Source organism: Macrobrachium nipponense, chromosome 16 (assembly GCF_015104395.2).
Source record: "Macrobrachium nipponense isolate FS-2020 chromosome 16, ASM1510439v2, whole genome shotgun sequence".
Taxonomy (NCBI): domain Eukaryota; kingdom Metazoa; phylum Arthropoda; class Malacostraca; order Decapoda; family Palaemonidae; genus Macrobrachium; species Macrobrachium nipponense.
Genome location: NC_087209.1, coordinates 77733300 through 77759234, shown reverse-complemented (window position 1 = coordinate 77759234; position 25935 = coordinate 77733300). Strand labels below are relative to the sequence as shown.

Sequence of the window (25935 nt, the reverse complement as noted above, 5' to 3'; positions counted from 1 at the left end):
TGCCATCCCACAGTGATAGATAGTGCTGAATAAACCAATAACTCTGATGAAAAAACTGTTTGTCACATACTCTTACAAAATACACCTTCAAAATGCCAAAGCTAAATCATTTTGCGACATAGGGAGGGGATTTTGGGATTATTTTTTAGACCATCTTTCAGGATGTTCGGGAAAGATTATGAATATAAGAGTGTATTCGTGAGAATTTTAGAGAGGCTGAAGCTTCTCAGTGACTATATCTTTTAGATATAAAATATAAATCATCGCTGTTCCATGATTCTTCATTTAATGCTCACTTTTGTTTTGTGATTCTTTCTTTACTGTTCATAGTTTCCAAACCTTTAGGAATTTATCTGGGCTACAGAACATCGTAATTGTTCGGAGCACTTCACACTTCTAGTACTTGTTGTTACGTTAAGGTGAAGTCAACATAGTTTTGGAAAAAATTGCGTTGAGACCTTGAAATACTTATTAAAATACCACTGTTAGACAGATGAAAATCTCTTTAACCAGATACACTAGAACTCGAGTCCAGATGAATGTTACATGAGGCGATTTGGAGGTTTATTTCCCTACTATCATGGTTCTATTGCAGTTTCGAAGTTCCATCTCCAAAACTGACAACAGTTATTCAAGCTGTTTCCAGTGACTTGACATTCATATATTTTAAAAATTGCTATAGTTTTCGGCAACTTTTATCGGAATTTTATATTTGTCTTTAGAATATTGATCTTGTTTAACTGATGGAGGTAATAATATCCTGCTACTGTACACTAGCTCCAAACTCCAATTTCTCTCTCTCTCTCTCTCTCTCTCTCTCTCTCTCTCTCTCTCTCTCTCTCTCTCTCTCTCTCTCGCTCGGCCAGAGTTTTTTTTTTCATTATATAAGGTAGGTGGTGCAGTGACAAGGCAACGTTGGAAAGTTTTTTTTTTCTTTTTTTTTCGCCAGTTTTGGGGCCCTGTCTCCAAAACTGCCAATGTTAATTCGTACCAAATTCTGGAGAAATCAGATTTCTTGTTCATGTTCAACAGAAAATTTAAATCTGCAGTTCACTTTGAATCCTAGTGCACCTTACTCAGGTTCGCTCGATTCCAACTAAAAGTACAACGAGACAAGAATATTGAGAAGTAACCCATTCAGTGACTTACTGGACTGGCGTGATTTTCTTCCCTGGGAGTTTGGGAGTGGTGGAGGGTGGGTGGAGTGATGGAAACGGGTTCTTCGCTTTAAATCAAGGTGCTATTTTCTTCCAGTTTTTGGAGATTTTTCTTTAGAGTTGTTGGAGTAATTCAAGGGCGAAATTCTTGTTAATGTTTCAGGTTGTCAGCTATATGTGAATCTGACTGAGGTGCTCTAGAACTGTCTAAAACTGAACCAGGATGGAATGCGTATATATATATATATATATATATATATATATATATATATATATATATATATATATATATATATATATATATATATATACGTATTCATTCCTGGTTCAGTTTTAGACAGTTCTAGAGCACCTCAGTCAGATTCTTTCTGGATAGTGCCCCTAAGGGTTTTCGGACTGATATTTCTTGAGGGTCATTTTCTTTATGATCATTACAGTCTTTTGTTTATGTTTGTACAGTAAATCCCAACGGACTTGTACTGAACAGGCTGCAGAAGTGGATACATACCGGGACAAAACCCATGGCTGTCACTGTCTAGGGAAAGATATCTCTCTCTCACACACGCACTATTCAAGATTAAATTCCAATGAACAACAGTAATTAAAATGATACTTCTAATTCCATGCTCAACGTTCATTTATTCAACCAAGAACAGTGTAAATTGACGCTATGGGTATAGTCTACAACATATGACTGACTTTGTTTTATTCTCGACAAAGACGATATTGAATTTGCATCGTTCCATAATTGGGTAGTTATATAAAAGGACGTGATACGCGCGATTGTTACAGAGAGAGAGAGAGAGAGAGAGAGAGAGAGAGAGAGAGAGAGAGAGAGAGAGAGAGAGAGAGAGATGCGATCCTAGAGGGATATCCTCGCAACATTGAGCATTCTGATTTTTCAAGGGTACCGAGAATTTGGTCCTGTACGCAGTCTCGTGACTGGATTTCCTTGGAGAATCGGTGCTCATCTTGCTGCAAGAAGTCTCGATCTTCGGTTGCCGAGGTGAGATTAGGGTTTCATTGAAGATGGAAGTACGCATGGAAGATTTTTAAGTCTTCTGAGACTGTCATGCAGATGGGTGAAGCTGTGAGTTGTGTTACATTGTCACAGTGATGCTACGTACTGCTCCTGACACTGTATGATAGTGTTAAATTTTTCTTAGTTCGAAGTGAGTGCATCGTGACATCAGTGATAAATTGTATGTGAAGGTGTGGAATTCTGCCATAATCATTAGATATATATTTGGAAATGTTTGGTTTTAGGGAGGATCCAATTGTGTAGAATCGTTTGCCTGAAATACAGACGCACACACAAATATAATTAGAATAATAGAAAAATAAAACAGCGGGCATTAGTATCTCAGTGCAACAAGATTAGGCCAAACTTCTCCTTATAATAACTGTGTTTGATTCAAAACTGAAAATTCTCAATAGCATTTGGTTCGTCAGTAAATCAAAGTTTATTATATATATATACTCATATATATATAATATATATATATATAGATATATATATATATATATATATATATATATCTAATATATATAAAACAACGATGGAATATGAAAACTCCAGATATAATGCAGTAATACCTATTATACAAACATTTATGAAAAGAACATTTTATAAAGTGTCACATTCAATGATTTCTCAGGATGAGACACAAGATTACAACGGGATGACTTCGGTACAGTGTGGTGTTTCAAAATAGTTTACTAATGTACCCAGAATGAAGATGTGAAGAAGAAAAAAAGAAAAAACTCTCCAGTCCATTTTCTATCAGATACCATCTCCCTCACTTTGTTTTTCCTTCTGTGACTGGCTACTCCCTCTCCCTAATCGATAGATCGATCGATCGATCGATAGGCAAAGAATCAGAGAACTGAGCCTAGCATATTACCTCCAAGCATTATAGCGTAATTCCAACCATCCTTGCCATTATTAGTTTTTCAGACACGCAACTATTAACCTAAACAACAAATCCTTAAATATACCCTTCTGTTGAATTTGTTTAAGGTGCCAACAACACTGACATAAATCTGTCCCTCGATGGGTTTTGCCTCATAACTTAAAGTACGATTTTACAGAACATATTTGTTTTAAAACCTAGTTACAAAATGACTAAATAGAAAAGTGACCTTAATTATACCGAAGGGGTGAAACTGTTTATAATTATTAGTTAGGGGTGAAACAGTTTATAATCATTAGTTTGAACTTTAACGAACATCTACGGAAATTGAATGACATATATCTTGAGGTTTTTCAGTTGTCATAATTAAACAATGCATCGTAAACACGCCTTTATATAATAACATTGTTTAGCCTAAGAAGTTAGGAAAAGGACATGTTTATATTTCCAGTACCAAACAAAGAAACAAAAGTTAGGTCACAATACCCCTCATGTCATCCACGTTGGAAATTCCATTGACTCCCTGTTGTCTCTTACAATGATGGCGACGATATTGTTTTCGAACAACTCAACGCAGCCGAGCGAGTGCCAATCACTCGGTTCTCTCGGTATCTCTTCGATTTGTCCATAATAATAAAGGGCACTCGTCTCCGATAAGGATTTTGATGCGTAAAATTGACTGGTGGTTTACACGTGTATATTCGACTGACACTGTTTTCATGCAGCAATGGTCCTAACCATTAACAGAGCGTGTTTTGATGAGCGTGACAACAGAATACTTATTACTGATGTCTGTACATCCGACAGAAGAAGAAGATCAGAAGAGTGAGTGTGTTTATTATACCGTAGGCCCGTAACCCTTCTTATTTCGATGTAAACACAGTCGTGCCGTTCTCAGCTACGCAGAACTTTGAGCGTCTTATTTTATGGATTGACTGAGAAATCCAGAGTGATTTGCCACAGGCCCAGTCGGTCGGGACAAGCAGCAACATGGTGGAAGTTGGAACGTCCAACGTTTGTGCTGATGAGGAGGAGGAGGAAGAATCGCTCACGGTGCTGACGGAGGCGAGGCATTTAGAGGTCATTTCTGCCCCCAACACGCCCGCCCATTCGTGGAGGCTCAAGGAAAGGGTGAGTTTGGTCCAGGACACTTTTTAAGTCACTGATCAGATTAGTATTTACCTTTTAGTTTAATACTGAACTGGGATACCTAGACTCGACATGGTTAGGTTACTTAGGCATTCCAAGCTAGGAATGGTACTTAGGCTACTTACGTAGCTTTTAGGGGATACCCACCTACTCAGAAACTGTGCCAACTGCAAACTTTGGTTACCCACGAGATGGAATTTGGTTCCTTTATGTAGTGTGTTATGCAAGCCTTTCCAAGGTTAGGTTATCATAAGTTTAGGCTTTAAACTAAAGTGTCTGATTGAGGGGTGTAAACGACTGAGTGGCAACTTGTTGACTCGCAATAAAACCACCTTTTCATTTGATATTTAATTGGTGAAATAACAATACAACTGAATCTTTAAGCATACCATTAAAAATATTGAAGTTTCATCAACATAATGAGGTAGCTACCTACCTAAGAGTAAAACACCGCTGTGCGGCCATTTGACCACCCGTACGGTAGCGCACCCACTTTCTCAAAAAATAAATTGAGGACTTCCAGTAAGCCAAATTAGAGGTCAGTCACAAGCCAACCTTCATGGAAGCAAGACCTCGAGAATTCTACTTTCCTCTCGAAGTATGTTTTCTCCTAAGTAAGAAATTAAGGCCATAATTTCCGATTAAACAGAAGTTAATGACAGTCTAGCCATGCGCAGTGCTAACTTACCTCTAGCCTATGATGTTTTCGAAATTTGTACTTAAAACACCTGACATACAGAAGATTGGTGCCATCTCGATGTTTGTGGAGTTACTTGTGTAAAGAAACTTCCCATTTCCTGTGCTAAATCTGCACACCACTTGTACCCATAGCACTGGTACACTTTCTTCACAACAATCTTAAACGACGATGTTGGTTATGTTTGCGGTTGGGGAAACCTGGCAATTGTTCGGGAAGAATTAGAAGAGTGTGCTACATAACATTTAAATAATTAGTTAAACACCAGAATAAGGTTATGAATTGCATAAATTTATTGTGTATTCATGTGAATTCATTTGAAAATATTTGTTGTTGTAAAAGTAACTACATTCCTAGACACAAATTTCACTGGTTTTGGTGTAAACATTAGCTACAATGTGTTGTTTGCACTTTCCTATTTTTGTTGTTGTTGCCAATTGGTTTGTATTTACCCTCCAAACTTGGGATAAGACTTACACAAAACCGTGGAAATAAGTGAATTTAGCGTGTCTATTTGTAATATAAAAACGTAAATATTAGAGCAATTTCATCATTATTGCATTACTATGACATCTAGAATTTATGGAAACAGTTTGTAAAGACATCGGTGAGTGTCAAGTTCCACTAAATTGGCAATATGACTTGCCATTTCCATCATGTATTAAAGGTTACATTTGTTTCAGCTGTACAATTATTAAAAATTAAAAACCAATTATTTCATCGATACAATTATTAAAAAAAACCTCAAAATAGCATGATATAGACTTGAATAAATGTCAAGTGCTAACAAAAAAATACAAATTTTTTGTCATAAACAATTCACTAAAGCGTCGTCTGCTGCTCCTGGATTCTGGCTGGGTGATGCACGTATTTTAGTGAAATTTGGAGAAAATTAAGAATGAAATGTGTATAATTACAATCAAATAAGCACTGTGAAGTTTCAGTTGTGATGGCAGTAAGGATAAAGCCACCGATTACAAGGTAAAAATGCATTTCAGTTCAAATCATGACCCTGGGAATAAGACCTCTCATACTTTCACTAATACAGACAACAAAATGTTTTTTTATTGTAGTGTGCTTACCGAACAATTATAGAGCCGTGATTTCCACGAGCGGCAGGATACTAAATTCAATTTAGCGCGTCGGCGTCGCCAACACTGGTGGTGATGACGTCATCTCCCTCCACTCGCGGGAGAACCAGGTACAACTGCCCAGGTGAATCCAATTCTTTTCCTGCCGGCGTCCGGTGAACATCGGTGGTCGGTGCGGTTGGATGACTTTGCTTCGCTTTTTTTCTGGTGGAATTGATCTTCGGAATTGGTGAAGTACTCTTTTTTGGCGTTGTTGTTATTTTGCTTTTTTATTTAGGCGTTGCCATGTCGGATTCTAGTCCGTCGGGAGTTAGGTTTTGCATCTCAGGATGTAAAACTAGATTATCCAAGTTAGATATGATTCTCACACTAAATGTGTTAAGTGTAGGGGACGGTTTTGTTTCAGCAGATTCGAACAATGTTAACGAGTTTAGTTTGATTGGACTGATTCTCAATGGAAGTTTTTTAGTTCATACTCGGAGAAATTAGCTAAAGACAGAATTAGAAAAGCAGCGCCTTAGGGAAAGTAGACTTAGCTCTGCTTCGTCTTGCGATGCATCTGTTCCTTCTGTTTCTCCTCAAATGTATGTCTCCTTTAACTACACCTCCTATTCCTCCTACTAATCCCACTTCTCCGGCTTCCCGTGTAGTTTCTTTTCCGACTCCATTGCCAGTCTGGAATCGAGGTTAGATCAGAAATTTTCGGTACTAGCGAATAACGTTTTGCAACTTGGTAATTCAGTTAAGACGTTTTGGAGAAAGCGACCTCAGGTAAGAGTGTAGTTTGAGGGTGCGTCTGTCTGTCCTGACACGTCCTCCTAGACAAAGGTCACTGTCCAGCTCCCCCGCACCGGGGGAGAAGACATACCGGAAGTCCAAGGGAGTCGATCGGGATTTGCCCACAGACAGGCGCCTCTCTTGTTGAGCCTGTTGCGCCTCAACAGGGCTCGGTTAAGCGTTGGAAAGGTGTTGCGGTCAGACGCCTTTCGAATGATTCAAGCGATTCGTCTCCGGTCGCGCGGCGCTCTTGGCGAGATTCTTCTGCCCGTTTTCGCGTCCCTTAAAAAGAGGCGTTCAGGCGCCGATTCTTCGCCTCCTCCAGTCAATGCGGTATATAAGGAGCCTGAGAGTAGGGTTGCGCCGCGGCCGTTAGCGGCGTTCGTTCTCGCCTCAATCTGTGCCTTTTTCGGCTCCATCTACTAGTAGAGATTGTGGTTTTAGCGCTGTAGCTAGCAGTTCTAAGGGTGTTTTCTTTAGGCGCTTTTTCGTCTGTTACGCCTGATGCGCCTGTTTAGCGCCTCGAATTTCGGCGGCTCCGAGCGAGGCGCAAGTAGTTTTTTTTTTCCGCCTTCCTGCTGAACATTTAGGCTCTTCCAAGCCTACGTTAACTGTTTTTGATTCGTCTCTGGCGCCTTTGCGCAAGCAGTTAGAGATGTTAACCAACTGGATGAATGAGTCCAAGGGTGGTTCGAAACCTTCAGATCCGGTTGTAGTTCCGTCTACTTCTTCGCGGTATCGGAGAATGAAGAAGAAGTAGAGGAGGAGGATTCACATCACCTCTCGTGTTATTCACGTCTCCTTAGATTTCTTCTGGTATCTTATCCAGATATTTTGAGAAACGGCTCCCGCGCTCCCCAACTTCGACTTTTTTGATGAGGAGGAAAACTTCAGACCCTCTCCTCCCAAAACTTGTTCTATCTAAAGCGGTTAGACATTCGTTGAAAGAGACGGAGAAATGGATGTCTATGAAAAAGAGACTTTAGGGAGAAGGCTCTTTTTGCTTTACACCTCACCCTCTAAGTTGCTTCGTAAGAGGTTATAGGTTTTATGTACTGGGAAGCTCCTTCTCTGGGAGTTTCTGCCTCCTCCCAGGGAGACTTCTCCAGTTTAATCGACTCCTCTAGAAGATCTGCTTTCGCCGCAGCGAAAGTTTTCTTTACAGCGCCTGAGTTGGACCACGTTGTAAAGAATCAATTTAAACTTTTGGAAGTCTTTAGCTTCCTTGATTGGACTATTGGCGCTTTAGCGGCCAAGATCGAAGACTGTCCTTCTGCTTTCCAGGAGTTAGCGGAGGATTGGATTGGTGTTCTGTCCTGTGCGGACAAATCCATTAGGGATGGATGTGATGAGTTAGCTTCGCTCATCGCCTTTGGTACCCTTAAGAAAAGGCAACTTTGGTGCTCCTTTGCTTCTAAAAGGGTTACGTCCCAACAGAAGTCTGCTCTCTTGTTTGCTCCTTTTTGTGAAAGATAACCTCTTTCCAGACGATGTAGTGTTGTCAATTTCGTCTGCGCTAGATAAGAAATCTACTTCGGATTTACTGGCACAGTCTACTAAGAGACCTAAAGCTCCTGTGGAGACTGCCTTCCTTCGGTTCTCCTCTGGCCAAGCGCCTTTTCGAGGGAGAAAAAGCCCAAGCGCTTCTTTCGGCCGAAATCGAATTTGCGACCTCAGTCTAATGCCTCGGCCAAGGTTAACAAACCTTCCAATGAAAGCTCGGTTCTTCATGCACCAGTGGGAGCCAGGCTGGCTCTGTTTTGGGAGGAATGGGAAAACAGAGGAGCAGAAGCCTGGGTAGTGCAAGTACTCAAGTTCGGCTATCGTATTCCTCTCGTTTCACCTTCCTCGCTCTCACCTGTGCCATTCCATTCCAGGCATACTCTCCGGGCTCAGACAAATTTCTGGCGCTAGCCGCAGAAGTGGAAGCGCTTGTTCTCAAAGAAGCGATAGAACAGATAGAAGGGGATTTTCCTCCAGGCTTTTACAATCGCCTTTTTGTAGTTCCCAAGTCATCAGGGGGCTGGAGGCCGGTTTTGGATGTGAGCGCCCTGAACTTGCATGTCCAGAAAACAAAATTTCATATGGAGACCACTCGGTCGGTTTCTGGAGTCCATCAGACAGGGGGATTGGATGGTCTCTCTGGACATGCAAGACGCTTATTTTCACATTCCGATACATCGCGAATCTCGGAAGTACCTGAGGTTCATGTTCGAAGGCAAGGTGTTTCAGTTTCGGGCGCTTTGCTTCGGACTAGCGACCGCTCCTCAAGTTTTCACCAGGGTTCTATCCCCGATAGGAAGCTGGCTACACATATTAGGAGTAAGAATCTCCCTCTATCTGGACGATTGGCTTCTCCGGTCGGAATCAGAGTCGGTGCATGAAGGACCTTGGAACAACTCTGGATCTTGCCAGAAAGTTAGGAATTCTGGTCAACAAACAGAAGTCCCAGTTGGTTCCATCTCAGAGCATCCTTTATTTGGGGATGATTCTGAATGCTCAAGTTTTTCGGGCTTTTCTGTCCCCGAAGAGGGTTCAAGGCTGTCTGGAGACAGTTCAGGAGTTCTTGGACAAAAAGGTAAGTTCTGCCAATCAGTGGGATGAGGCTCCTGGGCAAATTGACGTCAGTGGAGAAATTTGTGACGTTGGGAAGACTGCACATGAGACCTCTGCAGTTTTTCCTGAGAGCCTCTTGGTGCAGGAAGACACAACCAGACTCGATTACCTTTCCTGTCACAGATCAAATAAAAGAGGACCTAAGGTGGTGGCTCTCTCGAGCAAGGTTGGAAGAAGTTAGATCTACGACCCATCCTCCCGAACCTACAGTTCTTTTCCGACGCATCGGACACAGGTTGGGGAGCCCTACTGGGAAATCAACGGACTTCAGGAGCTTGGTCGGAGAAGGAGAAGAAGTTCCACATAAATGTAAAGGAACTGTTAGCAATTTTCTTAGGGCTCAGACAGTTTCGGAGCTTAGTAGAAGGCCGAGTAGTGGCAGTGCATTCCGACAACTCCACGGCTCTCTCGTACGTGCGGAAACAGGGGGGACTCAGTCTTTCTCTCTGTACGAGTAGCCAAGGATCTCCTCCTGTGGTCAAACGAAGCGAAAAGTTCAGCTAGTCCCGAGATTTGTTCCGGGAAAGATGAACGTCCTGGCGGACGAGTTAAGTCGTCAACAGCAAGTGTTACCTCTGGAGTGGACTTTGGACAACAAGATTTGTCAGAAACTTTGGCGCCTTTGGGGACGACCGTCAATAGACCTGTTCGCGACATCGAGGAAACAACCGTCTTTCTCTCTTTTGTTCTCCAGTCCCAGATCCTCTAGCTTGGTCGGTGGACGCAATGCTGTTGGATTGGCTCGGGTCTGGAAGCTTATGCATTCCCTCCGTTCGGTCTAATAAGAGAGGTGCTGAACAAGTTCATGTCGCACAGCAATGTAACGCTAACGTTAATCGCTCCCTTTTGGCCCAGGAAAGAGTGGTTCCCGGACCTTCTCCAGTTGTTAGTAGACTTCCCCAGACTTCTTCCTCCAGAGAAGTGGCTTCTCAAACAACCTCACTTCAAGAGGTTCCACCAAAAACTTGTCCGCTCTAGCTCTGACAGGGTTCAGACTGTCCGGAATCTTGTCAGAGCGAAAGGATTTTCAAGAAGAGCTGCAGAAGCTATCGCTCGTTGTAGGAGAGAGTCTTCTAACAAACTCTATCAAGGGAAGTGGAGAATCCTTCAAGATAGTGGTGTAGAAGTGCTAAAGTCTCTACTTCTGCGACCTCTTTAACAGAAATAGCAGATTTTCTTCTATTTCTTAGGAACTCTAAGAAACTGGCTCCTTCGACGATCAGAGGATATAGAGCCATGCTCTCTTCGGTTTTTCGACATCGAGGTTTGGATATTTCCTCCAATTCAGATCTGTCGGACCTCATTAGGTCTTTGGAGCAAACCACTAAGCTCCCGCAAGATAAGTGGGCTTGGAACTTAGATGTGGTGCTTAAGTTCCTCATGGGGCCACCGTTTGAGCCTTTGAAGTCGGCTTCACTCAGGAACTTGACTAAGAAAGGCACTCTTTCTTATTGCACTAGCTTCTGCTAAGCGTGTCAGCGAATTGCACGCTATAGACAAAAGAGTCGGTTTCTCTCAAGGCAATGCTGTATTTTCGGTATCTTTGACCTTTCTAGCCAAAATGAGAATCCTTCTATCCTTGGCCGAGGAGTTTTGTGGTAAGGAACTTATCTGATTTGGTTGGACATGAGGAGGAAGAAAGGCTCTTATGTCCAGTCAGGGCTATTAAGCAGTATCTGTTTGCCACTAAGGGTATCAGAGGACAATCTTCTAAGCTCTGGACCTCGGTTCAAAATCCCTCTCGTCCTCTTTCTAAGAATGCTATATCGTTCTTTATTAGAGAGCTTATCAGGGAAGCTCACTCGCAGTCCGAGAACGACAATCTTTCCGTTCTGAGAGTTAAAGCTCACGAGGTTAGAGCAGTGGCAACTTCTTTAGCATTCAGAAAGAATTTATCTTTAGCTTCGATTCTTCAGAGGACGTTCTGGAGATCGAATTCGGTTTTTTGCGAGTCATTATCTCAAAGAGATAGAAACGGTTTTCGAGAATTGTAAAACGTTAGGTCCGGTGGCGGTTTCTGGCATGGTGTTGGGAGAAACGGCACAGGGTCGTCACCTCTATGCTAACTTTTCACCTTGAATAGGTTGTCGAGTTCAAGGGAAGCTGGGGGTACTGAGTACCTGGGATACTCACCAGTCTGTTAGGTCAGATTTTACAATGGTTGGGTATATATGTTTTTAAATCTGGTGTTGTGACAAATGTTTTGTATGATTGAATTTCTGGTCTTAGCCCAGGGCAAGGGCAATCTTTGTTGTTACTATCCTCCGTCAATCAGCCTTGACTCGCTTGAACTACGGAAAAGGGATTCCACTCCTGTAGAGGCTAACTTTGGGCAAATTCCAATTCCTCTACAATAGTAAGAAGAGCACCGACCAGAGGCAGTAACAGTCTACTGTAGCTCTCTTACAAGGTAAGGTACAACAGACACCTTGAGTGTTTACTGGTTATTGCAATAAATGTAACCATTTAAAAAATACTAGTGGTCCACTGAATCCCACCTTCCCATAAATGTGTAATCAGCTCTATAATTGTTCGGTAAGACACTACAATAAAAATGAAATTTTCATTATTAAAATGAAGTTTATTGTATACTTACCGAACAATTATGATTATAACCCACCCACCCTCCTCCCCTTAGGTGGACGGACGGGGCAGAAAGAATTGGATTCACCTGGGCAGTTGTACCTGGTTCTCCCGCGAGTGGAGGGAGATGACGTCATCACCACCAGTGTTGGCGACGCCGACGCGCTAAATTTGAATTTAGTATCCTGCCGCTCGTGGAAATCACGGCTCTATAATTGTTCGGTAAGTATACAATAAAACTTCATTTTAATAATGAAAATTTCATTATTGTGCTGATTACAACTACAATCTTGAGTAATATCAATTAACATTACATATACTATATGCAAATATTGTTCAAATGAGCGCTGGGAAGGACGTGGCTGCGATTGTAGAACCGAATTGCACTCACAACCATACCACGCCATTTCAGATTTAAAAACTGCCTTGAAGACATATTTCACGAAGACTTCACATGCTTATTTTACTTTGTATGGCGGTTTCATATGAAGACTTCACATGCTTATTTTACTTTGTATGGTGGTTTCATATATCTCATTTTGTTGATGAAACTTCAATCTTTTGAATGGTAAGCTTAAATATGGCATTGTATTGTTGTTTCACCCATTAAATATTGAGTGAAAAAGTGGTCTTTTTTTCCGATCAATGGTCGCACAGCGGTGTTTTACCCTATAGGGTAAACGACGGACGGCGACATGTTCACTCATAGAAAGACCACTTTTTTAACTTGATATTTAATTGGTGAAACAATAATACACATAAATCTTTAAGCATACCATTTAAAAGATTGAAGTTTCATCAACAAAATGAAATGTATGAAACCGCCACACAAACTAAAATAAGCATGTGAAGTCTTCGTAAAATATGTTTATTCCTACACGGTATACAAGCCCTTAGTCCTTTACATTAGGAATGACCCTCAGCGAAGCTGGAAATGGACGCTAAACTTTTATTATAGCAAGGTAGTTCAGTAGTTAAACTACCGTCTGGGTTGGAGGGTTCCTCCCACCTGGGTATACTCGTATCACTTTGGTTTCGGTCGCTTTTGAGTTTGGATGTGTATTGCATTGCTTGCAGCCCGACTGTCTCCAGAATTACCTGTGTATTGCTGTGAGATTGTTCCTATTTGTGTGTTTCCAGTGTCTTGTGTGTGTGTGTTGTTTTGTGAATTGCAATATGCAAACCCTTGAGTTTATTGAGCCGGCTTCTAAAGCCTCCCTCCCCAAGCATGTGTGCCCGGCGGTAGGTAGCAAAAAGTGCAATAATTGGAGATCGTCTGTTGATGTCGATCCTCATGCGCTCTGCACATCTTGCAGGGGGCAGGATTGCAACCCAGAGTTGACTTGTGATGAGTGTATTTCATGGTCCTTTGTGCAATGGGTGAAGTTTGCAGGGAGGAAACGTTACAGGAGGAAGTGCTCCAGGATACCGTCAGAGGGTCACCCCCCCCCCCCCCCCCCCCGGCAGCTCCTTCGGTGCTGTACCCTTCATCCCCGTCTCCATTACCCAGCAAACTTTCACCTTTGTTCCCACATCCACGGAGGAGGCTTCCTCTTCGTCCCCCTTGCCCGATTTGTCGAGTGATGAGGATGGAGGAGAGGCGGAGGTTCATGATGCTGACAGTGTAGAGGTCTTGGTTCAAAATGAGGGAGCTGTCTTTCCCTTGGGGCAAAACCTGGCCTACCCTACTAATGTCAAGGTTCCTTCTTTCGGTCTGACAGGGAGTCACACTCAGACCTCTTGGCGGTGTGGCGCTCTCGTAGTTGAGCAGGAACCCTGATCTTGCTGACACACCTGGCTGCCCCCATCACGACTCACGTAGTGGAGACATCCACTGCCACCTCAGTCACCACTACAGCATTTGTGAAGGTTCCGCATCTGGTGTACTGTCATCCAACTACTACTACTACACCCTTAGTGGTGACAGGTACCGTAGTAACCCTCCTGACACCTCAGGCTGTGGTTTCATCCCCTCCGGGGTTTGTGACACCCCCGACCATCATCCCCATGTCTGATATTCCGGAGGGACCGATTGCTTATGCCAAGGTACCATCTAGCATGGAGTTCTTATGGCCCAAGTGCTTACTGTTCCTGTGTGACAGCCACCATCCTGGATGAAGGACTTCGTGAACATCCTGAAGAAGGTAGTGAGGAAGGAGTTAAAGAAGAGGTCCCATAAAAGGTCATCATCGTCGTCTCTTTTTTCCTCCTCCTCGTCGTCAACTCCTTCCTCACCCCTTCCGCCTTCTAAGGCCTCCCGGCCTAAGAAGACGAAGGACACCTCTCCTCCTTCCAGAAGCCTTGATATGAGTCTTCTTGGGATCTGCCTCCCTCTTCGGAGAAAGCAGAGGGTTTGCTCGTGGGCGTTCCCCCACTTGCAGTTGGCGATACCAGCCTGAAGGCCCTTGCTGGTCCTTTGGTTTCAGGAGCCAAGGGATTTGTTACCTTGGTAACCGCTTCCTCAAATAGTTCGAGCAAGTACACTTCTAAGACTAGTTCTGTGTCGAGGCCTCGGTCAGACCGTGATGCCCCGAATGTTCAAGCCTCCACAGAGGATTGTAAATCCAACTTGCTAACGGAGGTGCCTCGACTCTCCCTACCAGTACCTCCACTGGTTATACTCAGTCAGAGGCCTGAACCAGCACCACGGAGCATAAAAAACACCTGGAGAGATAAAGGCGAGGTCCCCTGTTCAGATTCCTTTGATAAGGGCTCCAGCCCCAAAGTACTCTGGGGCACAGGTAGAGAGGATTGAAGGTTCTCTTGGCACGCTGCTTCCCCGACCCCCACCAGCTCCCCACTGCCTACGTGTCAGTGGGTCGGCTCGATGGATTCGAGGCTGCAGCTTGAGCCAAGGTATCGGCCCAGCCTACCTGAGCCAGGGTATTGGCCCGGTATAGCAGAACTGAATACCCAGCCCACTTGACAAGAAAAATTTCAGTATTCACGGGATAGCGCCTCCCCTCAAAGGCACTCTCCTTGTTCTGTATCGCAATCTTCATATGACGATCTCTTACAGGTTGTCTCTCCTCCTCGCCTGGCGGGTGGGAGAGATGACAGTGCATGGTCCCCCTCGCCTGTTTATTCAACCTCCTGGGGTTACACCGGGAGGCGTGACCCGAACAGGTAGGGCTCCATAGCCTGAATCCTCTTGAGTGATGGAGAAACCTGAAAACTCTGAGAGTTCATCAACATCCCCAAATAGTACTATAGAATTATCTGACATGGAACCAGCTGGGACTTCTTGAAGTTGACTAAAATGCCTACATCCTGTGCTAGTGGAAGAGTTTTCATGATGTCCTCCATACACCTTGTCTTCGACGGTGAACGAAGGAGCCAGTCTTCCAAGAAGAGGGAGATTTTTATTCTCATTAAATGTAACTACTTGGCAAGCGTAACAATGACTAGCATAAAAACTTGTGGAGCGGTCGAAAAGCCAAAGCATAATGCTCGAAACTGGTACACTCATGTCTTGAAAAACAAATTGCAGGTACATACTGCTTGGACTTCTGATGAACTGGAATGTGGAAATATGCATCATACATATCTAGGGGACAATTCAGTCACCCCATTGAATGGCTGACATGATAAATTCACAAACAAATTCTTCAGTGGCATTTTCATGTATGACACTTACCTGGCAGGTATATATATAGCTATATTCTCTGTTCGCACTGGCAGAATTTTCAAAACTCGCGGCAACCGCTAGATCACTGGTAGTTCAGGTGATCGCCACCCCGCTCCCGTGGCGCTGGTGCTCGGAATCATTCCCATTTTCGTCAGATTTTTTTCTGCCACTGAACCGGCAACATCGTTGTTGGTTCCCTGCTAGAATTCGAAACTCTGTTACTGACTTTCGCTGTACTTGGATGGTTTATTGGGTATTGGAAAGTTGGATTGGCAATCGCGATTGGAAGTTATTATAATGTCTGATTCTGGTATAGTATTTCGAGTGTGTATGAAAGAAGGGTGTAAGGTGAGACTACCGAAAGCTTCGGTAGACCCTCACACAGTATGTAAGAAGTGTAGAGAGGTTTTGTGTACTTGGGACAATAGATGTAATGAGTGTGAAAGTTTAAATGAGAAAGAATGGAAGACTTTCACCAAATATGTTGAGAGACTTGAAAAGGATAGAGTAAGAAGATCGGTGTCTCGGAGTGAGAGGTCAGGTTCTTCTAGTAAGGCCTTGAATAATTCTGTTATTTCTCCCCCTTCTTCCCAAGTAGAAGTTGTTAATCCTTCTCCTCAGGTCTCTCCTGCGCCCGCTGCTGTTTCTGAGGATACTAATATTGTGAAAGTGTTTGCCGCCCTTGCGTCAATGGGCGATCAGATTCAGCGTCTTACAGACAAAGTGGGTACGATTGAAAGTGTCAGTGTAGTGGAGGGGGCGCGGCTGATCGTCTCACTCGTGCTCCTAGACCTAGACCTCTGCCAAGCTCCCAGACCCCCAAGGGAGAAGGCATGTCGACAGTCGAAGGGAGGCGAGAGGGGTTCCCTTACGATCAGTCGTCCCTTCAGGCAGTCCTGTTGCGTCCCAGGCTGCAGCAGTGCGCCATAGAAAAGGCGACACTGGGAAGTGTCTTTCCTCGACAGATAGTGCTGCGTCAGGCAGGTATGGACGTTATGCGGAAGTTTCGCGTCCTCTGAAGAGGACGCATAGACCTACGTCTTCTCAAGATGAGCGTTACCCGCAAGAACGGTGGAGTAGTCCCGAGATTTTCTCTTCTAGTGATGAGGAAGAGGTGGTTCCGATTAAAAGGAGGAGATCCTTTAAGTCAAGACAAGACGCAAGACCTCATGTGTACGACGGTTCTCGGGATAGGAGCTCTCCTTCTGAATACGGAGCAGTCTCTCCGATATCTTCCCCTTATCGTAGAACTCAAGATCGAGTTTCTCGTGTTGATGATCCGTCTCGTCTTCGTTCTCCGCTTGCTCAGACTTCACGCCAGGAAGCAGAGACTAGGAACTTCCTTGAAGAGATGCAAGGAAGGTTAGCCGATTTGGTTAAATCGTGGGGAACATCGGAACTTCCTCCTACAAGGCGTAAGGACGCATCTCTCCCAGTCAAGTCGTCTAAGAGGACGCATGATGGTTGGCCTCCTTCTCGTCAGGCTTCGGAGTCTCGGGTAGGACGCAAGTTACGGGAGCAGGACGCAGGACGCAAGTTACGAGAACAGGAAGCAGGACGCAAGTTTTCGGAGCAGGACGCAGGACGCAAGCTTCCGGAACAGGACTCAGGACGCAACCTCGGAGCTCAGAAGGACGCAGGACGCAGGCGGCAGGAGCAGGTTTCTTCACGCGAGGTTGGAGAAGATTTTCTGCAGCAAGACCTGGGTTTACAGGATGTGTCTTCGGCAGAAGAGGAAATAGAAGACTTAGAATCTGAGGAAGAAAAAGAAGGTGAAGCACCTTCTTCAGATTATAAGAAATTGACGAATTGCCTTCTTTCACTTTTTGGAGGGGATTTTCAGCCTGCAGCTCCGACATCACCCTTTCTCAATTCTCCAAGAATAAAACTCCGAAGAAGTCCTCGTTTTTGAAGATGAAGTTTTCGATTACGGCTAAGAAGGCTCTTCAAAGAATTGATACGTGGTTGAAGGAAAGAGGGAAGCGGGCAAGACTGTGTTCTCTTTCCCTCCTGCCAAATTGGCATCGAAGTCCGGAATTTGGTATGCGACAGGGGAAAATCTCGGCCTGGGAGTGCCTGCCTCCTCCCAGGGGGATTTTTTCCAACATTGTGGACAGTTCCCGCAGACATGCCTTGAATTCGGCCAAAGTGTGGTGGTCTCCATCAGAATTAGATCATCTCTTGAAAGGGATTTTCCGGACCTTCGAGGTTTTTAATTTTCTGGATTGGTCCTTGGGAGCTCTGGGACGAACAGTGGAAGATAATGAAGCAACGGCTTCTCAACTCCCAAGCAGTATTATGTCCTGCATGGACAAAGCCTTAGGGGATGGAGCGAATGAATTGGCATCTCTTTTCACCGCAGGAGTTTAAAGAAAAGGTCACTCCTATGCTCTTTTGCTGCTAAGGGCGTTTCTAACGCCCAGAAATCCGAATTGCTTTTTTCCCCACTTTCGGAGCAATTGTTTCCTGCGGATATTATCAAGGATATTTCGCTTTCCCTAACTCAGAAGGCGACGCAGGATCTGTTAACTTCCTCGGTAAGGAAATTTTTACCCAACAAGGTAGTTAAGAAGAACTCCTAAGGAATCAAGGCAAGCTAGTCAGCCCTTTCGAGGCAAGTCCTTTTCTCGTTCGGCCTTCAGAGCAAGAAGAGCTCCGTCCAAGAGGGGTTCGAAAACCCAGTACTAAACAATGAACAGCAAGTCCTTCAGACATCAGTAGGTGCCAGACTCCAGAAGTTTTGGGAGATTTGGCAAGAAAAGGGAGCAGATCCTTGGGTAGTCAAGGTGGCCAAAGAAGGATACAAGATCCTTTTCTAAAGAGACCGCCTCTTGCGACATCGCCAAGAGAGCTGGGAGCTCACTACAGCGATCCAGGGAAACAAGAAGCACTACAAGAACAAGTTCTTTCTATGCTCAAGAAAGGAGCAATAGAACCTGTTCTGGATCACTTATCTCCGGGATTTTACAACCGGCTGTTTTTAGTAGCAAAATCCTCGGGGGGCGGGGGATGGAGACCAGTACTGGACGTAAGTCAACTCAATTTATTTGTGGAGAAAACAAAATTTACGATGGAGACGACCGATTCAGTACTGGCAGCGGTACGTCCAGGGGACTGGATGGTCACCCTGGACCTTCAAGACGCATATTTTCATATCCCAATTCATGCAAGATCCAGGAAGTACCTGAGATTTGTGATCCAGAACAGGGTTTTTCAGTTCAAAGCCCTCTGTTTTGGACTGTGCACAGCCCCACAAGTTTTTACAAGAGTGATGGCGAGCGTGGCGAAGTGGCTACACATTCTAGGAATAAGAGTGTCTCTATACCTGGACGATTGGCTCATAAGAGCCCAATCAAGAAAGCAATGTCTGGAGGACTTAGAAATGACGTTAACATTAACGAAAGAGTTAGGGTTGATGGTGAACTTAGAAAAGTCGAATATGAACCCAGTCAGGAGCTAGTTTTATTTGGGGATTCTGATCTCCTCAGTGACTTTTCGGGCTTTTCCGTCTCCCAACAGACAAGATCTGTGCATCCGGAAAGTGCAAGCCTTTCTAGAGAAAGAACAATGTTCAGCACGAGAGTGGTATGAGCTTACTGGGGACACTCTCGTCCCTGGAACGGTTCGTTTCTCTAGGAAGGCTTCACATGAGACCCCTACAAATATTTTTGAACCAAGTCTGGCCAAGAAAATCGCAACCAGATTCCTTCCTGTTTCGAATTCCTCGCAAGATCAAAGAGGAGTTAAAGTGGTGGCTAACTCCGGGGAAGTTAGCAAAGGGAGCGTCTCTCCAGCAAAAGAACCCAGACCATGTATTGTTCTCAGACGCCTCGGACGCAAGGCTGGGGAGCGACTCTCGGACTTCAAGAAGTTTCAGGTCGTTGGAGCAAGGAGGAAACGGCTTGGCATATAAACAGGAAGGAACTGATGGCGATTTTCTTGGCCTTGAAGGAGTTCAACGCAGTGATTCGCAACAAGGTGGTACAAGTCAACGCGGACAATACCACAGCTCTGGCGTACATCCGCAAACAAGGAGGGACACATTCAATCTCTCTTTGCAAGTTGGCGGAGGAGATCCTTCTTTGGGCAGAGAAGGAAAACGTAACCCTTCTCACCAGATTCATTCAAGGGGAGAAGAATGTGAGAGCGGACCTGTTGAGCAGGGAAGGTCAACTTCTATCAACAGAATGGACGCTTCATTTAGAAGTATGCCAGAGTCTGTGGAAATTATGGGGTCGCCCAGTAGTAGACTTGTTTGCGACAGCAATGACGAAGAGATTGACGACGTATTGCTCTCCAGTCCCAGACCGTCAAGCAGTCGCAGTAGACGCTTTTCTTCTAGATTGGACGGGGCTAGACGTCTACGCCTTTCCCCCGTTCAAGATATTAGGGAAGGTTTTGAAGAAATTCAGGGAGAGTCAAGGGACAAGAATGACTCTCATAGCTCCATACTGGCCGGCCCGAGATTGGTTCACAGAGGTACTGGAATGGACAATAGATGTACCAAGGACACTTCCAGACAAGAGTAGATCTACTCAAACAGCCTCACTTCAACAGGTACCACAAGAACACCCTCGCTCTGGTCTGACTGCGTTCAGGACTATCGAAAGACTTGTCAGAGGCGAGGGGGTTTTCTAGAGAGGCGGCCAGAGCGGTGGCCGGAGCTAGAAGAGCCTCTACTATTAAGTTGTACCAGGCGAAGTGGGGAATCTTTCGCAAGTGGTGCAAGAGTCGGAAGATTTCTTCTTCCAGTACCTCTGTGACCCAAATTGCCGACTTCCTTTTATACTTAAAGAAGGAAATAAAATTGTCAACTCAGACGATTAAAGGGTATCGGAGTATGTTGGCTTCTGTATTTAGACATAGAGGTCTAGATATTACAAATAATCTAGATCTGAGAGACCTCATAAGGTCCTTTGCAACAAGGAAGGAGCCCCAATACAGAGCGCCTTCCTGGAATCTCGATGTGGTCCTGAAATTTTTAGGAACTAGTAAGTTTGAACCGATGGATCAAGCTTCGTTGAGAGATATCACAAAAAAGACCATCTTTTTAGTGGCATTGGCCACAGCTAAAAGGGTGAGTGAGCTGCAAGCAATTAGCAAACATATTGGTTGGAAACATGACAAAGCGGTTTGCTCTTTTCAACAGGGGTTCTTGGCCAAGAACGAGAATCCAGCTCATCCATGGCCAAGGTCGTTTGAAATGATGGGTCTTTCAGATCTAGTAGGACAGGAACAAGAGATAGTTCTTTGTCCAGTAAGGGCATTGCGCTATTATTTGGATAAAACCAGTAAGATTAGAGGAACTTCAGAATCACTGTGGTGCTCTGTGAAGGAACCCTAGCAGAGCAATGACCAAAAAATGTTATGGCCTTTTTCCTTAGGGAACTAATTAAAGAATCTCATATGTTATGCCAAGAAGAAAATTTCGGCATCCTTAAGGTTAAGGCACACGAAGTGAGAGCAGTAGCTACTTCTTTGGCTTTGGTTTTAAAAAGAATATGGCCCTCAAAGATATCATTGAAACGACGTTTTGGAGGACTAATTCAGTGTTTGCAAGTCATTACCTCAGAAACGTAAAAACAACGTTTGACAATTGTCAAACGTTGGGTCCATATGTATCCTCAGGAGCAGTATTGGGCAAAGGATTTTCCACCCCATAACTTACTAACATGCTAGGTATTTTTAATGAAGTGGTGTTGTTTTTTACGGTTGTCTGAGAGGGTGATTTCCTCTTCAGTCGGTGAAGTGTAGTGTGTTAGGTTAGTGTTGTGTGTGGTTCAGGTGGTCTAACTTATCCTAGCATGAATGCCCGTGGTAAGAGAGGGCTAGGGTTTCCTGTCAACAAATTGGTCCCGTCCAGTTGTCAGACCCTTGTATTTAGCTTCATCAACTAATAGGTCACGTCCTAGTTGGAAGCTACTAAGGCTTAGCAGGCTAAGAGGCAGGAATGCTGAAGTCAGCTACCTTAGCAGGTAAGGAATCTAAGAGTATTTTAAATTTTTTTAAAACTCTTACAATGTTGCTGTCTTTGACCCACCTCCAAATGTGTCAATCAGCTATATATATACCTGCCAGGTAAGTGTCATACATGAAAATGATGTTATTATGATATAACAAAGTTTCATGTATACTTACCTGGCAGGTATATATAATTAAATTCCATCCACCTCCCCTCAGGAGACAGGGGTTCCAGAGAGAAAAATCTGACGAAAATGGGAATGATTCCGAGCACCAGCGCCACGGGAGCGGGGTGGCGATCACCTGAACTACCAGTGATCTAGCGGTTGCCGCGAGTTTTGAAAATTCTGCCAGTGCGAACAGAGAATATAGCTATATATATACCTGCCGGTAAGTATACATGAAACTTTGTTATATCATAATAACATCATGTTTATTTGAGCTTGCAGTCTCCCCATGCAGTACGACACTTGGATGCCCGTATGCTTTCTGAATTTTTAAACCAGCCTTTGTTGGCGTTGAAATCACCAAGAGCATCACTAGTAGTTGGCATTTTGTTATTTAAATCATCTTGTAGCATCCTAGCCTTCTCACAAATGATCACTTCAGACACACTATCCCCCACTAATTGTTTTTTTTTTTTATTGATCCACACTAACAGAAGCTTTTCTACATTTTCCACTAGTTGCAATCTGTTTTTTAATGAAGTGACCCTTTTTGCAACATCAACTGCCATGATTTCATGTTTCTTTACTAGGATAGAGCTGATTGTTGACACCACTTTCAAACTTTGCTACAAGTTCCTTTTTTAAATTTAATCATATTCTTGGTCTTTTTTTTTTTTACCGCAGGGGTGGCACTTGCACCTTTCTTTGGCCCCATGATGGCTACTTTTCTGTTACTTTTTACGGCTAAATTAGCAAAAAACACAACAAACACATGTGGTGATGCAGACTATGAGTGCAGAGATGGTTGTTCAGTGAGAAACAAAGCCAGAATGGGTCACAAGAGAAGGCAGGGTGCTTGATATGGGGCCTGGTCACATGCTGGTCCCTGGATGGAGCATTTTTGAGTGGATGAAAACCGAGGAAACTTAAAATAACTGAGACAAAATTGTGTAGAAAGAAAGCCCTGTATCAAGCCCCCAAACAAAGCATCCCAACTTCTTTTGTGACCCATTCTGATTTGGTGTATGTTGTTTTTGTACTTTTTTTATTTTGAGTGCAACTGCTAAATAAGCCATCATGGAGCCAAAGAAAGTTTGAAGTACTAGCCCTTCTGTAAAAAAGGCTAGAATCACTATAGAAGTTGCATGGCGATCTCAGTGAGAAAATGCCTACAAGTGCTGCTGTTGTGAATTTAAGGCCAACAGAGGCTGGTTTGGAAAATTCAGAAAACAAATAGTCTTATACATAATGGAACTTCTTCAGGGATTGAGGACATGTTTGCAAAGTGGGATGCTGTAAAAAATTTTGTGGAGCATTATCATCCCAACAAAGAAGTTGTAATCCGTGTCTCCAACATGTTTAATGACAATCCCGTGTTTAACTTCAGGGCAAATTTTAAAGAAATGCCAGAAACTTATGTCTTTGGACAGTTTTGTTGTGCGACAAGGGTCAAGTAACTCTAAAGCTAGTCCTATTGCCAGTAAAAAAATGAAGAGGGGAAGTAACCTCAGATAGTGCCAGTAAAAAATGAAGAGAAGTAACTCCAGATAGGTCCTTGATACCTTATGTCCTTCTGGAGGGCAATTCCCCTTCCAAACAATAACCTCTCCTCCTCCCTTTCCCCTCCTCTCCATCTTCCATACACTAACAAGTGTTTTACATAAAGGTAAGAGTGTTGTTAAATGTTCATTTATTCATTTCATTAGTCATTTATATTTATTTCTCATTATTTCCTGTGTGTAAAACTCTATTCCCTATAAAATGTATTTAAAAAAAATGTTTGGGGGTCTGGAACGCATTAATTGTATTTACATTATTTCTTACGGGAATTGTTGTTTCGGTTTTCGTATGTTTAGGATTTCCAGTTATGTATTCTCCTAGTCCGTTCTGGCACGTGTAATTGCTTCCAAACCTGCTACAGTTGTTGGTGAACTTTCCAAGATCTGTCCTCCAGACTGTGTCTTTTCAGACAACCTAGCTACAGAGATGCCACGAAAGGTGATCCGATCTTGCCCAGACAGTTGCCCGACTGTCTGGAGGATTGTCTTTCAAAAAGTCTCCAAGAGGTGTTGCAGAGGCTTTTAGAAGATTCATAAGTCGCTCTCTTCCACCATCTACCTGAAAAGGAGTGAGCTCTCTGTTCAACAGATCATTTGTAGACTTTTTCATTCACCTCACTCTACACGGGTCACAAGGTACTATCCTGTGAACACATTGTTTGTGTCCCAAGTAATAGTACCCAATAGATCATGACTTCATGTTGGTCACTTGTTTTTTATGTAAATCAACCTTTATTTATAAATTATTAATAGTATAGACATACCTCAAAATCTACATATACTTAACAATCAGAAATGCAGTTTTCAGTGTAGTGATTTTATAGATGAAAAGTATTTTTGAGTCATTGGCACAGGTAGTTTCCTGTTGCTAGAAGGATCCCTCTACCCTCTGCCATCATATTTTCTTCCCTTTTTCTTCTTATCTTTGGAGGAAGTTGTAGTTTTTCAGAGATTGCAGGTGATAGGTATGCACTCCTGTAGATGAATTAGAACATACTGCAAGTGAGCATGAGTAAGCTTAGGTAATGTCATATGTGAGAACAGTAGTACTATTCCTAAAAACATGAATCTGGTAACCAAGATGTAAAAATTAATTTCTAAATGAATCTTAAAATTTTATGTAGGGAGATTGGTAATTATAAGAAAGCTATTCCTCCAAGATGAGTATGAAAGCACATTAGGTCTTGTAATGTAGGTAGAGGAGGGTGGTGGAATTTCACGGTAGTATATTCAATTAGCCAGACATAATCTAAAAATGCTTATAAAAATGAAAGGCGTATCTGTTAAATGACTATCCAGTTAGTAGAATTTTCCAGTGAATTGTTAGGTGCCCTTAATTAAGTTTAATAAGTGGGCAAATTTCATTGCTGTAAATTGTAGCATTTGATGAAACTGTTTTTACCTATAGTTTGGTCGTACTGGGCTTTAATGCATTTATACAATTTTACTTCTTACTAAGAGTCGAGTTTATTTTTTTAAGTTTTTTATTTTTATGCATTCAACTTACCTGTCAGATATATACTTAGCTATAGACTCCGTCGTCCCCGATAGAAATTCGAATTTCGCGGCACACTCTACAGGTAGGTCAGGTGATCTACCCGCCGCCGCGTGGTGGCGGGGAATAGGAATCATTCCCGTTTTCTAAGACAGATTTTCTCTATCGGCCGTGACAGCAACATTGTTGTTGTTACTCCTGATTTGATTTTTGTGTTTTTTCATCACTATTGATCTTCTAAGCTGGTTATTTTGGTGACGTATTGGATCTTTGGTTTGGCATACTCTTTCGTGGAACGTTATTTGGACTTGGTTTTTGGATTTTTCTCACAATGTCGGATTCTAGCTTTACGGTTAGAAGACAGTGTGTAAATGAGGGATGCATGGTGAGGCTACCGAAAGCTTCGGTAGATCCTCACACAGTTTGTAAGGGGTGTAGAATGAATGAATGCTCTATATCTAACACCTGTGATGAATGTGTTGGTTTGAATGAGGAAGAATGGAAGAATTTAAACTCCTATTTAAGGAAATTGGAGATGGATAGGGCTAGGAAGGCTTCCTCTAGAAGCGTAAGTAGGTCTCGCTCTAACGAGCCTATTAAATTAACACCTAATCCTAAACCTGTATCTTCTTCCTCTAGTACTAAGACTGCAAATCCAGCAACGGAAATTGCAGATCTTAAAGCTGCACTACAAAGGATGGAACGTAAAATGCTGACGTTACAAGGTAAGCACAGTGATAGTGATTTAAGTGTCCCTAGTGCAGTGGAGGGTGCGTCTGATCGGCTTCATCTCGCTCCCAGGCCTAGACCTCATCCAAGCTCACAGGCCCAGAGGAGAAGGAATGTCAAAAGCCTTACGGAGGTTATGGAGAATCCCCACCGATCAGGCGTCCCCTCGGCAGATTCTGTGACGACCCGAACTGCCAAGGATCGCTATCGAAAAAGCATCCTGAAAAAGAAAAACCGTTTTTCTTCGTCAGATTCTTCACCTAATGTAAGGGGCTGGAGCTCTGATGAACTGTCACGCCCCTTAAAGAGGAGTTGGAAGGCTCCAACTTTGAATTCAAGCCCTGAGCTTTTCTCCGATGGATCTCCATGTGAAAGGAAGAAAAGAAAATTAGTTCCGAAACGTAAATCGGAGT

General features: G+C 43.3%; 1 protein-coding gene across 1 annotated transcript in view; it reads left to right on the top strand.

The window, feature by feature from the left end:
* Window positions 1-3677: 3677 nt before the first annotated feature.
* The window catches only part of LOC135195837 (regulatory-associated protein of mTOR-like), a 244149-nt gene continuing 221891 nt past the window's right edge, over window positions 3678-25935 (top strand). The window contains exon 1 of the mRNA XM_064222351.1: window positions 3678-4201. Within this exon, the coding sequence (XP_064078421.1) occupies window positions 4061-4201 (141 nt within the window). The 5' untranslated portion in view covers window positions 3678-4060. The remainder of the gene's footprint in view (window positions 4202-25935) is intronic.